The sequence below is a fragment of the Pipistrellus hanaki genome (assembly GCF_964339955.1).
Source record: "Pipistrellus hanaki genome assembly, chromosome: 8".
Classification (NCBI taxonomy): domain Eukaryota; kingdom Metazoa; phylum Chordata; class Mammalia; order Chiroptera; family Vespertilionidae; genus Pipistrellus; species Pipistrellus hanaki.
The window spans coordinates 64,899,525-64,914,701 of NC_140510.1; the positions used below are offsets into that span (position 1 = coordinate 64,899,525).

Consider the following 15,177-nt stretch of genomic DNA (forward strand, 5'->3'; position numbering starts at 1 on the left):
TTGTCCCATCATCAAATTTTAATACCACAAATATACTGCATTTTACCATGCACTGTATGTAAAATTGTGCTTTACTTAAAAAAGAATAAGTATAAACCCTACTTTTAAAAATTCAACTCAAGGTTAAAAATAAATTAAAAATCTTAAGTTAAAAGTTAAATTAAAAAACTACACTTAATTATATCTGCTTAATAACTTTTAATGTTATTTATTTACTTAAATTATAGTGTATTAAATTATGTATACCAATTAGCAGTTAATTTAAATGTTTAACAACCATAACTAAAACATTTTAAAAATCATTCAGAACTTTTTTTCAGCAAAAGTTAAACAATTGAAAAAGTAATTGTTTAGAAATGACTGTAGGTGAATTTAACTTTTCCTTGATGAGAGAAAATAACTTGCTGGTAATTCAATACTCTCAGTGATTTCCCCTCCTGCACTTGATATAATCGATGATGTGTTGAGTAACTTTTTGAATTAGAAACTCTTTTTTTTTTTCCTAATATATTTTATTGATTTTTTTTACAGAGAAGAAGGGAGAGGGATAGAGAGCTAGAAACATCAATGTTTCTAGAAACATGGATGAGAGAGAATCATCAACCAGCTGCCTCCTGCATACCTCCTACTAGGGATGTCCATGCAACCAGGGTACATGCCCTTGACTGGAATCGAACCTGGGACCCTTCAGTCCACAGGCTGATGCTCTATCCACTGAGCAAAACTGGTTTCGGCTAGAAACTATTTAAATCTCACAGCCTGAGCTACACTCAGAAATTCTTAGGATCAAACATAAACACCACCACCTAGGCAGCCAATGGCAATCCAAAGGCCACCTCTCAACATGACTTTGCAGTCAATAGAAAGTTTCCCAGTCACATAATCACAGCCATCTATGGCCATGGTTTTATAGCACTGATCTCACATATTTGCTGTGTCTCCCAAGTCAGTGCTGCTCCTGTGGTGTCCAGACAGCCAGTGAGAGGAACTGAATACCAAGAAGTAAGGTTTTGTCAGGTAGGGTTCGGCTGTGGAGGACCACAAGCCATTACAATCTGTAAGGCTTTTTGTACTTTCCTCTGTTCTCAAGAACCCATTGTCACCCCTGTAGAATGTATACTGTAACTGATGCATTTTTTGGAGTATTGAATTTATAAGTACTAGTGGTGAAATAAAGAGAGATGAAGATACTTTTATTTTACCATCTTGTACTCCTTTTTTTTTTTCCTGTTTCCAAATTGGACCTTGGCTTCCACTATTCTGTAGAAAAGACCCAAATATAAAGGGATGCAAAAGAAGTCCATTTTTAGTTTGTTTCATAGGACCCAGATTCTGAAAGTTAAGTTTTTATTTTACATGTGAAAGGTGGGTGTACCTTTCTTATGTATTAGCAGGTGTACACATGGGTCACACTTTGGCAGCAGCCTGGTTTTGGACTTGGTGTGCTTCAGCGTGTTGGTTATGAACCACTGTCCTGTGAATTCCTCGCACATGATGTGTCCTGGTAACTTAATATCAGCCTTCTAAGTGACCAATCCAGCGTAATCCAGAAGGATTAAAGGGATGGATGGGTGACTAGAAAACTAGATAAACATACTGAGTAAATCCCTAGGTGGGCTGATAAATATGGTGGACTCAGCAGTGCTCACGGCCACTCAGAATGAAAGCTTTATTTCCAGGAGCATTTACTCTGACTTTGACCCAAGAGAGAAACAAACTTGTCTTTTCAGCCATTGATATTTGGGGTTTTCTTTCTCAGAGATGAAACTAATTCTAACTTACAAGTCATTTTAGTTCCTACCTGCCTGAACTCCTGGGCAGTATTAAAATGTTATCCAGCTCTAAGATAACTGAATCAAGTTTCAAGCTGACTTTTAAGTTATTTTTAAATTATTAGTAAAATTATTCGTTCATTTTCTGTCTCTCAGTTCCTTTACTCTTGACTTTTAAAACAGTTTTGATGTTCACTCTTATATCCACATGTGCATTGGTTTTATTCCAACCACCTTCATGTATATTATTACCTTCATGGGCATACTTGTATCTTACTGCCTTTAAGGCTATTGTTGCTAACCACTGGCATTTATTTCCGGTTTGCATTTTTACAGCTGATAAATACTTTGACCATTCCCAGGGAATATGTTTTAAAAAATATCTTCTGAGCTCCATTAAAAAAAAAAAAAAAAATTGTATATATATACTTCAAACAAAGGGTTCCCTGTCCTAAAAAAAAAGTTTGAAATTCACCCTTGTAATCAGGGAATTCATGGATACTACAGTGAAGATGATTAGATATTCTCAATCTTTACAACTTAGTTTCACTTGCTTTTTTTCAGGTGTCCTGGGAAGGGTAATTAAGATTATAATTATACTAAGTCATCATATCACATGGAGGGGTACATTGTACTAGTACCCCTTGATGCCAGTGTCTTCATCTGTAACATCTGCCCTGTCTGTGTACCACAGAGGTGTTGAGGGATGCAAATGGAAGAATTTGGGGAAGTGTTTTGGAATGGGCAGTCACTCGCTAGAGGTCACTCAAGGTGGATATTAGGTGTGTGCCCTTCACAAAATTGCCATTGGATAAAAGGGACAGGGGTCAGCCCTGGTGGTGTGTGGCTGTGCGGTTTTCTTAACCTGCTTGGTCTCTGTTTTGTCATATCTAAAATAATGAACGGACAAGATCACCTCCAAGGTCATTTTCAGTTTTAAGATTTTTCAGTTTAAATGCTTCAGAAGCAGTGTCTCCCATAGGTACTAACACATCAGCTTTTTTTCTTCACTTTCTTTTTCTTAAGTTTTGTTTATTTATTTAATTTGAAACCAGAAGAAGTTTGCAAACATAAAATGGACAGTTTGACCAGCCTTTTGCAAACATTCTCCTGTAGGCCTTTCATGCCCCTGGGCCACATACGAAAAGGTGCCTATCAGTGACTATCCTCGCCTTCAGTTGCTCGTTAGCCTGTGTTACTGCTTACCTTGGGCAAGGCCCCTGATCTCCTTGTGCTCCCCTTTTCCCATCTGTGACATGCCTGTCCTTGGGGTTTGGCCAGGACTGAGTCACTACTTTGACTGTAGATGAGGGAAATAGGGTGTTTTAACAATCTTCATTCTTTTTTTTTCTCTTCTACTTGCCCTACTCGCCAGCTGAAATCTAATCCTGAACTAGAGCATATCTGTCATAATCAATGTTTGAAGTTATGTGTACTTCAAGTTGGCCAAAGGTTTCGAATGAGTTAATTTGGAAATTATAGATACAATCTCCTTTATTCATTTTTCCCATTCTTCCTCAATTAGCCCTAAAATACTCCCATTACTTTTTTTTCACTCTAATTGTGGAGAAAATAGCAAATTGCTCATATTTTGGTTTGAGAAATAATCCCTGTAAAGATTTTATCAGGTGAGAGACTAGGAAAGAAGCAATTTATTGGTCCAAGAAGGCAGGATGATCCATACAATTTATTTTCAAAATTATTATTCTGATTATGTCTTATGAATGCAAGGTTAGGAAATGTGAAAATCTGTGGGGGAATGATGTGTCAGACAATTGTGGGATGATGGCATTATTTTGGAATAGGAGTTTTCAAAACGAAGCTATTGTTAGGGTACTTTTAACATAGAGGTAAAAATCCTTTTGCTTTACACAGTTAACTTGAGACCGATTAAAGTTGCCATTAGATAAATCACATTTAAATTCTTCTAACATTCCTGACCTTCAGGTTTTGAAATACGAGTATGTGTAGAGTATGTGTTGTATGAGAGATACATAATTAAGATTAGACTTTAAAATAGATCTTAAGAAGTGTTAAAAAGGGATAGCCATGGAAATAAGCTATGAATTTTTTTTATACAAGTAAAACGGGGATTTTGGAGTTATGGTTTTAAATATTTAGTCATAAGGCAGTTGTGGTGATCTATATTAAAAAGGTTCTTTGTTGAAGATGTTTTTCCATTAGTTGGAAGACGCAGTAGTCTGGGCTTTGCTGATGACTTTTTAAGAAGAAAGCCGCAGGACCCAGCCCTGTGTGCAGTGCCGGCTTCCCTGGCGGCCTTGATGGAGGGTTGCTGAGCGCAGGCTCCTCTCCAGGGCCCTGCAGAGGGGTTAAGTAGGCACTGGTGCTCTCGCATCAGTTTCCTTTGCTTTAAGAGGTTAATGATGTCTGCAGGTGTGTTGGGATTAGCACTGTAAAGTTGTGTAAGGGTTTTTTCTTTCTTTTGATCTTCAGAAGGGGATGAAAGATAGCCATTCAACTCAAGGGATTAGGTCCCCTTTCTTTAAGGATTTTAGGTGCCATAAATATTTCACTTCAGATGCAAGGTGAAGAATTGTATACATCTGTGGCAGGGGTGGGAGGGGGTGGGTGTTTTATATTACCAGTTAGAATTTATTTGGTCTCCACTTACACGTTAAATGATCTTTGCAGAGAAATTTCTTCCAACCTAAGTGTACTAAGATCTGAAAAAATGTGTGTGCTTATATCTTGATAGTTATGCCAGTATTTCCTCCACATACTCGTAACCCCATTTATTTTTTATAAGTCAGCATCTTACCCACATGGCTTTCCCCTTTGGGTTTCCCCTCATTGTATAATTCATTGGTGTACTCAAGAAACTCTTTAAAAAGGGTGCACATTTGGTGCAGTGTGCCTTCAGTTCTTTTTAAAGCCTTATATTTTGACTTTTTCTTTAACATTATTTAGAAAAGGAAAGTGAGGTTAAAGTGTTGGCAGCAGTGTTAGTTATGGTTATTACATTCTCAGAAAACTGCAGGGGAATGAGGAGAAAGTCCTAGGTAGGAAATTGTGGCTTCAGCCCAACTGCTCTGCCACTCTTATCTGTTTCTCTCCAGAATGGAACCATGGGAAATTTTTTTGTGTGTGTGTCCTCTGTGTGTGTCCTCTGTGTGATTTCTGAGGATGGGTTATTGGAACATGGAATTGCACTATTTTATAGATATCTAATTGTATTAGAATTAGGGTTGGAGGAGGAAAGGGTAGGGTTTAGGTAGGTGCCAGACCTAGAGTCATCCTGTTAAAGGATTACTCCTTCCACCCCATCCTATCCTATATAATAAAAGCCTAATATGCAAATTGACTGAACAGCAGGATGACCTGTCACTATGATGTGCACTGACCACCAGGGGGCAGACATTCAAGCTGGAGCTGCCCCCTGGTGGTCAGTGTGTTCCCATAGGGGGAGTGTCACAAAGCCAGAAGCTGGGCTCATGCTGGTGAGTGCAGTGGTGGTGGTGGGAGCCTTTCCCACTTCCGAGGCAGTGCTAAGGAGCAGCAAGCCAAGGGGTAAGGATTAGTGAGCAGGTGAGCAGTAAGAAGCGAGGGGTCCCGGACTGCGAGAGGGCACAGGCCGAGCTGAGGGATCTCCCCGCAAATGCATGGATTTCATGCACCGGGCCTCTAGTATTATATATACCCTGTTTCCCCGAAAATAAGATAGTGCCTTATATTAATTTTTGCTCCCAAAGATGCACTAGGTCTTATTTTCAGGGGATGTCTTATTTTTCCATGAAGAAGAATATGGTACACATTTATTGTTAAATGAAAATAAAGGAAATTTATTACCTGTATACGGTACGGTAGTATGATAGTTGTCAACACAAACCAGACAAACTGTGAATCCTACAGTATCAAGAATTTAGTCATTTATTCAATGACAATTATGTCATCATCTTCTGGAACATCATCATAACAATCCAATTCCTAAATTTCCTGGTGAATTTCTTGTGACTCCATTTCTTTCAGAATCAGTGGACCAAAACTCTCATGTTTAGCCTAGGGGGGCCTTATTTTGGGGGATGCTTTATATTTCACTCAGAAGGAAACCTGTAAGTAGGTCTTATTTTCGGAGGATGTCTTATTTTTGGGGAAACACGGTAGTCATTTAGAACAGAGGTAAAATACATCCAGTTGACCCAGTGGCTTAACTAAAGCTATATAATCTTGTATTTTGTATTTTGTCCCTGAATTTTGGGACCTATATGGTTGTTGGTGCTAAAGTTCGTGATTGTAGTTTCTATTATATGCTATAACATAAGTGACATATAAACATTCCTTTTCCAGTGTGCTCTCTCCTCTTTATTATGTTCTTATCTTTTTATTATAGAAAATTTGGTTGATAAACCACCAGGTTGCAGATAGTTACAGTATTCTACACATTAGTGAATTACAGAAAGGGAAAAGTAAAATTGTAGTAGTAGATACGCTTTAGAGATGGGCTAAATAAAGTACCAAATGAATTAGTTGAATATAACTCATGGCAGGGGGTTAAAATTAAGGAACTAAGAGTCTCCTGCTTGATAACACCCTTGACTTTTCAGATTAGGATCTGATCAGTTACCATTATAGGTTTCTGCTTCCGATGCTTCATATAGTGATAGGAATGAGTCAATGTGGAAAGCTTATCCAAACTTTGGTCTAGAATATTACTAAGAAAGAGGCAAAAAAGAAACTGTGGAAGGTGTTTGGCAGCGAGCAAGAGAGGGGGCTCACAAACTCTTTGAAGGTCAATTAGCCAGAAAATGTGCTAAAGACGGGATGCTGTGCTGGATTACCGGCCTAAGAATTACCCCCAAGGTCCTCAAAGTGGTCCTGCTGCTTGAGCACGAGAGACAATTACAGACCTTGAGGAGGTGCTACAAAAGCTTTAATTAAGGGACTTACTTACACCCCACTAAGTTTTGGAAATTAAATTCTTGTTTGTGCTTAACTGATGTTTCTTTTGTCTGGGCTTCACATGTACCTCTGTATTTCAACAGAAAACAGTTTTCCCCAAACCTGTTTCATGGAAACTGTTTTTCTGGGATGCGTACTAGCAAAACTGAGTTTAATCTGTGAGAAACTAGAGGCTGTTTGCTGGGGAGCGTTTGGGCTCAGGTTGAAATGGTATTTATGCATCTTGGTACCCCAGTATCCCAGGGACTCTATTTGGGCTTAAACACATGTAAAAGAGAAAACAAATGTGCTTTGTAGAATTTGAATTTTAGAATTCCCATCCCCAGGGCAACATGATTTTCCTTGAATTGGCATCTTGATGTCTCTAGAACACAGCATTGTTTGTTCATGAGATAAAGGTAGCCCTTGGCCATTATCCACCTTTAGATTCCATTCAGATGTGACTTCTCTTACTTCTGGAAAGACTCCGATTTAAATTGCTAGAGCAGGTGATCCATGTGCCTGCATCTGAGCTCAGCCACCTGCCTGCTGACCTGGGACCTAATCCCTGCCTTTCAGGGTGCGTTCCCTTTGTTTGTTGGTGAAGCAGTTCTCTTGTCTGCCCTTCTTTGAAGCACTTCACTTCTGCCTGCAGTTTGGTTTGAACCATAAAGGTTTTTGTTTTGTTTTTAAATATATTTTTTTGATTTTTTTTACAGCGAGGAAGGGAGGGGGAGAGAGAGTTAGAAACATTGATGAGAGAGAAACATCAATCAGCTGCCTCCTGCACACCCCCTACTGGGGATGTGCCTGCAACCAAGGTACATGCCCTTGACCAGAATCGAACCCAGCACCCTTGAGTCCGCAGGCTGACGCTCTATCCACTGAAACAAACCAGTTAGGGCCCATAAAGGTTTTTAAAAAGCACTAAGAAATGCTGGTGTTTTGGTAATTTTAGAATTTCTGGTTCACATATCGATACAACATCAGTTAAGTGTTAACTTTTGGGGTCTCTGTACCCCTAACAAACTTGAAGGTGCTTTTGTGGGAATTTCAGCCTTGCTCTAACTGAACAGAGGACTCACAAAGAAAAATCATAAGAAGTGTTCCTATCCTGATCTGACCTTGTTAGAAATGAAAAATGGCAAGAAAAGTTTAAATTGTCATCACAGGTTAGTGTCTAGTGTTCTACGAAGTGGAGTTTCTACAGAAATCCCATTATTGGGCTCATTTTCCCGTGTAGGTGGGAAGGAGAGGATTAGCAGTGGGCGAGAGGGCCCTTGGTGTCCACTCTATTTGAAGCGGCTTCTCTGTGGTGAAGGCGGCTGGCCCCGGCAGTCTGGGATGCTGTCGTGACTCAGTGGGCCCAGGGCTGGGCTGAGAGTTGGATGTTTGTCACTTAGAATATCCTTATACTTGGATATGTTTCAAATAATGCATAATATGAATTTCAGTTTTTGGTGTTTTTTTTTTCATAAAGAGGAAAATCATACTTAGTGATACGAGTACAGTATTTTTGTTTAACTGAATACCTAACTGGCTAATGAACTATAAAGCAAAGTTTCTCATGCTTGCTAACTAAAGAAGAATATAACTGAATTTTGCTAAAGTGCTGACTCAAAAAGTTGTTTTATGAAGTAAAAATTGTAAGTTCTTTTCTCTTAGGCTTTATTTTGCTAACACCGTCAGAACTCGCACATCTGGCTTAGATTCTGAAACAGTCTGGCTTTATGCTTCAGTTAAAATGAATCCATTCAAATTGGAATTTGAAGGTGGATAAAAGGAAGGACTTGGTACAGCGAGGATTCTTAGCCACGGAAGCGTTCTCTGGGAAGGCCTTGCACATTCCCTTTCTGAGTGGCCTTAGGAATGAGCTGCTGCCTGTTCGGCTGGCCCGGGTCCTGCAGACACAGCTCTGCACACACAGGTGCCGGTGGCGGAGGAAAGGCTTCTCAGCAGCCCTTCCCGTGACTCTTGGCTATACCACTTACCTCAGTACCTTTATCCAAACTTCACTTACTTGTCGACTTTTTTATGTGGAGGGGGAATGGTATTGTCTTTTAAGTTTGACTTTCATTTCTATAGAATTAAAATATGCCCTCTTTATCAGGATTAGCTACTCATGTCTTACTGAGACTCTATCAGGGGTCTTCAAACTACGGCCCGCGGGCCACATGCGGCCCGCAGAGGAGTCTGATCCGGCCCGCCAGGTTTTTTGGGCAGTGAGCGCAGCCGAGGTGTTACAGTAGGAATTAGTAGTTCATATAGTCTGGCCCTCCAGCTCTCTGAGGGACCGTGATCTGGCCCCCACTTTAAAAAGTTTGAGGACCCCTGCTCTACATTGTCAATCCACTTTGGTTTCTGCCCCTCTCCCAAGTGTGGGTTTGTAGCCAAATAATTATGACCTTCAGATGCAGCTGACTGAAATTCTTGCTTTAATAGACAGTGAAGCAGAATTGTTTAGTTTGGGGGGTACTATGAAAAACTGACCACCTTATATTTCAGTCGGGTTGCTTTGGGATTATTTAAGGATGATAATTAAAATATATTTAGGAAGATAAACATCCTTCTGCGCTGATCGGGAAATATGTGTCACCACCCTGTGTTTTTGTGCACAGTACAGCTGGTACTGACCTGACAGTAGCTCCTCCCTCCCCCCCATTTCTGAATTTCTTCATTCAGTTGACCTTGGAGCCATGAGCGGAGACTCAGCAGTTTACCCTTTCATAAATAATGCACTCAGTCTGGAGTGGCAGCTGGAGGCTTGTGGCCCAGCTCTGCTGGGTATTTATAGTTCATGCCAGTAAACGTTTTGGTCGGGTCAGCCAGGAGCTGTGGGCCTGCTACTTTTTCAAGGTGGTGGTGAGAGAAATGAGTTGGCATTTTTAACTTCAGTGGGTAGAGTGTTGATGAACTTCTGGCACTGGTCATTCAGTGAACGTGGCGTGGGCCTGTATGCTTGCTGGCTTGCTTTTAGCTGTTTGAACCGTAAGAACTATTGCTGCTTTGGTAAGACAGAGCTGCACACTGGCACCAAGTGAAGGGAGAATGTTCTGTCTGCCTTGGAATAAATCAGGGGTCAACCCAGACTCGTGGTTTTACAGTCGATGCTCCAACTGCCTAGGAAGCTCCTTTTCTGACGGGAATGAGTTCTGGGAACAAGGCCCTTGTCTTCCGGTGAAGTACAGCTTGTTTCTCTATGTAGAAGGGGGTGCTGTTTTGAGTAGTAAATAAATTCAATGCAGACTTCTTATCCAGCAAGATTTACTTTGGAAAAACCCGTTTCAAAACAGGTTTTCCCGTGCAAGGTCTCAGTTTTACATTTCCTTTTCCCTTTGTCCTTTTAGGGCCAGTTCTGTGTCAGGACACAGTTCCCCTACGCCTTCTCCTGACTGGCCCTTCAGCCTCCCTGTCTTCCTCCTCCTGCCTGGACCCCGTAATAAAAAGCACGGGGCCCTGGCTTTCCTGTGTGCCCTATCTTTTCCTCAGGAGGTTCCCATTGTATAACGCAAAATACTTCTTTTCCAGACTAGAAAGTGTAACAAGCACTCTCATTTCATAGCCAATGGTTTAAAGAAGAATTTTTGTTTTTAACGAGCTTTTAGTGTTAAATGTCTATTGACATGTTTGCAGGAAGAAACATTGATTTTTCCTCTCTTTGTCTGTCTTGCAGGCCCTGCTTTCTTCCCTGGGCGATGTGCTGAGGTCTTTGCCAGGGGTCAGAGCATTGGCAAGCTGGGTGTCCTTCATCCTGATGTTATCACCAAATTTGAGCTGAACATGCCCTGCTCCGCCCTGGAAATCAACATTGAGCCCTTTCTGTGAAGATGGGTCCCTGTGGTGTGGTTCTCTCCCTGAGTGTCCTTCAGTCGTCCCCACCAGGAAGGTTGAATAAAGCAGAAAGCACTGTCTGCTCTTTGGTAGATGCCGCCCATTCTCCACACCAGGCCACTCGTGCAAACACGAATGCGGTGTTTGGGCGAAGCTTCATTGTTTGGTAAAAGCCCGGCGGTGCCAGAGGGTGGGATCCCTTCTGGAAACCAAAGATGTTCCTCAGACACGAGAGCGAGGCTCCATGGGCAGTAACTGCTGCTGCGGAGCAAGGCCCGTTCTCCCCAGCGATGAGACAGGATGGCTGATTAGAACGCACATTGAATGAGTGCGATGTAGCAGAGGGTGTGGAGTTTTCATTTTCTACATTTGACTTGTGTTCTTCCTTGGAGAACAATAACAGCATTTTTAGAAAATCTTTAGAAGCAGTAACGCCGGTCCAGTAGTAACCTCTGAGGCCACTTTAAAGTGAAGCACACATATACACAACACAGATATTCAGAATATGTGAGCATACACAGGTTATTTTCTCTGCTGCTCAAGAGTTAGAGGACATGCAACACAGACCTGTCTGCTGGCAGAGTTAAAAAGGACATGTTGATATTGTTGCACCGAGAACATTAGGAAACAGTGAAAACCACTGTTGCCTTGGGCTGTACATTTTACTATAATCACTATTGTAAAATCACGGTTTTAAATACTTCATTGAGCTACTAGTTTCTGTCTTATTTTATAGGGAGGCATTAGACCCCTGAAGTTAAGCTTCTGCCATTGCAGGATACTTGAAGAATCCGGCAGTAGGTACCATCTATTGAAAAAAAGTGGGGGCTAATGTTGGAGGAAAACACTCAATTACTATTGATATGAAATAATAAAATGTAAAACTTGAAAGTTAGGTAGAAATAGCCAAGAAAGATCGACTAGAAGTATGTTTATGGCCTTTTTGCTGAGGCTATTTCTAGGAAAAAACACAATCAATTACTACCTCAAATTTTAAAAATGAGATATGCTCATAAAAAATAATGCTTCTCAGCAGATTTGTATTCAGCATACATAAAGATTTCTTACAACTTAATATAATGACAACTCAATTTTTAAAAAAATGGACAAAAGATTTGAAAAGACATTTCCCCAAAGAAGATAAAAGGAATAAACACATGAAAAGATGCTCATCAGGCAAATACAAATAAAAAATCACAATACAAATTAAAATGACTAAAATTGGAAAAACTGATTGTACCAAGTGTTGGTGAGACTGGAACTTGCATGCATTGCTAGTGGGAATGGAAAATTACATAGCCATTTTGGAAAATAGTTCCGCAATTTTACAAAACATGAAACCTACACTCATCTAGCCATTGTACTCCCTGGTTTACCCTTGTGGGCATACAAAGATTTTTATGCACTACTCACACAGTGCTATTTATTGTAACCACAACCCAGATATTCATCAGCAGATGGATGGATAAACAAATTACAAGTTATATCTGAATATAGTATATAAAATACTCAGGAAAAAAAGATTGAACTGAAACTTGAAACAACAAATGAATTTACCTTAGCACTGCTAAGTGAAAGAAGGCAGACACAAAAAGACTACTTGTATGAAGTTCTAGAAAGTTAAGGGACGATGGGTTGGCAGGAGTTCATGGAAGGGGATTGACTGCAAAGGGTTAAGAAGAAACTTGGGAGATGGAAATATTCTATACCTTAATTCAGGTGGCCATTAACACACAGATATACTTCCGTAAAGCTGGGAGAAAAGTTAATGCATCTTGTATTTTAATAATTTTGTGCAACGCCAGCAGATGCATGCCCAGGGTAAAAAGGGCATGTATTTTGGAGTTGACAGGGGTGTTCAAGTTGACATTCGCCCCTAATTTTAGGTTTACTGTGGTGAAATCATGGTTCGTAGGTCATTTGATAGCAGTTGTCAGTGGGTGGAGCCATTTGTTCTGTTAGCCAGACACCTGGGTACTTTTTGGATGGTTAGAAACAACTTGTAATAAAAAACCTACTGATACCTAATTTTATATCCCAGCATGAAAGGGGAAAGACCAATGCCATCCATCATGTGGATGTTTTTGCCCTCTGAAGCAGGAAACAGTAGGAAGAAAAACAGTAGTATTGGTACCTCAGAAGAAGAAACCAGCCTTCAGCTTAGAGTCATGGCTCCCTAGCCAGATCATCTTACACTCAAACTGTCCCGGGTGAGGTCTGACCGGAGCCAGAGCAATCTGTGGGCACTGCTGAGGGGCCTTTGTTGGAGGAGACTCATGCCTTCTTAGGAGGAAAATATAATTGATGCTTTCTCTCACAGGTAATTTCTGCTACAACCTTACAACCTGCATGACTTTATAAAGTTTTTTTCTCCATGTGATCTTCAACATTTTAATATTTTTAGTTTTTTAGTTATAGGAGGTAGTTAGAATAGGAATTCTCCCTGATTTATAGAACAGTCGGTTGTTGGAGAGATTCACGGTGTGCTCAGAAGTTACATGGTTAACAAGTAGGACTGAGCTATTAAAACTAACTTGGAATTCACTGATCATTCAGTTTTACTTGTTAACATTACTTATCCAAAGTGTTGAGATATTTTTATGTTTTTTTAAAATATAAAAAAAATACTAAAAAACAAAATGTTAAAAATCTTAATGCCTCTATGTTAAAAAAAAATGAACAAAGGAAGGCCTTCTGAAGCTAATGCACCCTTCCTCCCCAATGCCCTCAATTTAGCTTGTATTTCTGACATTTCCCTTGTTTGGACAGTCAGCCACACACATGCTCAGAGTTTGTGGGTCATGCTCTATTTACTGCTTTCTATTTTACCTACTGCATCTCCTGATACTACATTTAATATGTCCAATTTTTCCAGCTCAATACCTACAGACCTACCTCATTTGAGAGAAGGCAATATTCTGTGTTACAGATGCCCATAATTTGTTCAGCTGTTGATGGACGCTATTGTTTCCAACTCTGCAGTCGCAAACAGTACTCCAATGGACTTCTCCATAGCTCCCTCTAAATAGCACTGGCTTAGGGACCCCCCCCCCCCCCCAGGAAAAAAAATAGTCCTAAAGCTACAAGCCTACAAACATTCGCATTTGCCAACTGATGGTCACATTCACAAATGCATGGGGTTACATAGATCTCTTAGGTGTGACTGGTGCTTGAGCAGTACGTTATCCCAGGAGGTTCGATTCCTAGGTGTGCTGGGGATGGCAGGCGAGTACCTTTACCCTCTAAACTGCTGCTTGGCCCTCAGCAACCATGGCTCCTTGGGCTGGTACAGGCACTGCTCACAATATCACTTCTCAGTCTTTGTTTTCTAGAAACACCACTAACCCCAATTCTTGGGTACTAATTGGCTCTTTTGTCCGTTTTATAAAAAACAGACTGGTGGCCTTAAAAGGACACAACTGCTTTCAGCAAAATATGCCCTCTTAAGTGACAAACTTTTGACACACCGGATCTCTCCCAAGTTATGGCTTATGCTAATAAGGAATTAGAATAACTATATTACTTGGGGGGCAAGGGGAGGAGGCTACCGTACGTAATAAAATAAAAGCTACAGCACACTGCTGGCATGGGCTGCGAGCAGCCCTGAGGCCCCAGACTGAAGTCGGATGGGCAAGGGCAGTGCCAGTCATCAGCCACAGGAAGGGCAAAGCAGACCCACAGGATGCCGGTCTCCATGGCTGCTGGTGTAGTTTCAGGTATCCACCTCTCCTTGGGCTTTCCGGTAAACAGAAAGGGTACATACCAAAAGCAAGACTGTGGGTTGAACAAATACCTCAGCAAAGGATTTAATTGAATTATGCTTAGTTAGAGCCCTGTATGTTTATTCTCGTGACCAATGCTGTGTGACCAATGCTCATTCCTCATTCCTCATCTGTAAGGTTTGGTCTTGATTATCTCTATTGAAGGAAATCAGAAACATGATGTGATCCTGCATTAGAAACACTGAAAAGTCCCTCCAGTGTCAGGAGGCACTTGCAAGAGAGAATCATTGTAGCATTCAGATGACATGGAGCAAATCCATCCTTTAGGACAGAAAAGGTTATGTGCCTGTGTGATACTAAAGCTTGTAGCAAAGGAAATTTTCTACCTTCCACAAGTCACAGCTTTTGGTCGTGAGGCATGAAAATATGCCTGTCCCCCAATAAGCACCTGTTTAGAGCCAGCAAGGAACCAGTTGTCAGGGATGCACAGCTGGTAAACATCTGCACTGTGCTGGATGTGTACCGGGCAAAAGACCAATCAAGATGGGTGGGGCTTCTTAGCTGTGTTGGGCAGAACATTTAAATAAGGAGCACTTGGGGTAATAAGCTCACACAGGCCAGAGAAAGGAACCCTCAGAAATCAGGAGGCCCTCAGAATGGTTTTTGCCTCAGTGCTGGGAAAACCCAACTTTAGACTAAACGTTATTCTTCATTCTAATAAAGCTTACAAACAAGACCCGGAAGAATCAAACTAGCTCCAAGGAATGAACTGCAGCCCAGAACAAACCTTTTGAATACTAGTATTTATAGTGATACAAAGATATCTAGCATCCAGCTATATATAATTCACATTACCTGTTATCCAATAAGAAATTACTAGGCAAGCCCTGGCCAGGTAGCTCAGTTGTTTCATCCTGATATGCCAAAGATTGCAGGTTCAATCCTCACCAAGGCAC

The 15,177-nt window shown here is 40.8% G+C and overlaps 1 protein-coding gene across 3 annotated transcripts in view; it reads left to right on the plus strand.

Moving 5' to 3' along the window:
- FARSB (phenylalanyl-tRNA synthetase subunit beta) overlaps positions 1-13,552 on the plus strand; it is a 54,367-nt gene extending 40,815 nt beyond the window's left edge. For all 3 annotated transcript variants that reach the window (XM_084891393.1, XM_084891394.1, XM_084891395.1), the window contains exon 17: positions 10,342-13,552. In XM_084891393.1, the coding sequence (XP_084747519.1) occupies positions 10,342-10,493 (152 nt within the window). In that variant the 3' untranslated portion in view covers positions 10,494-13,552. The remainder of the gene's footprint in view (positions 1-10,341) is intronic.
- The last annotated feature ends 1,625 nt before the right edge of the window (positions 13,553-15,177 follow it).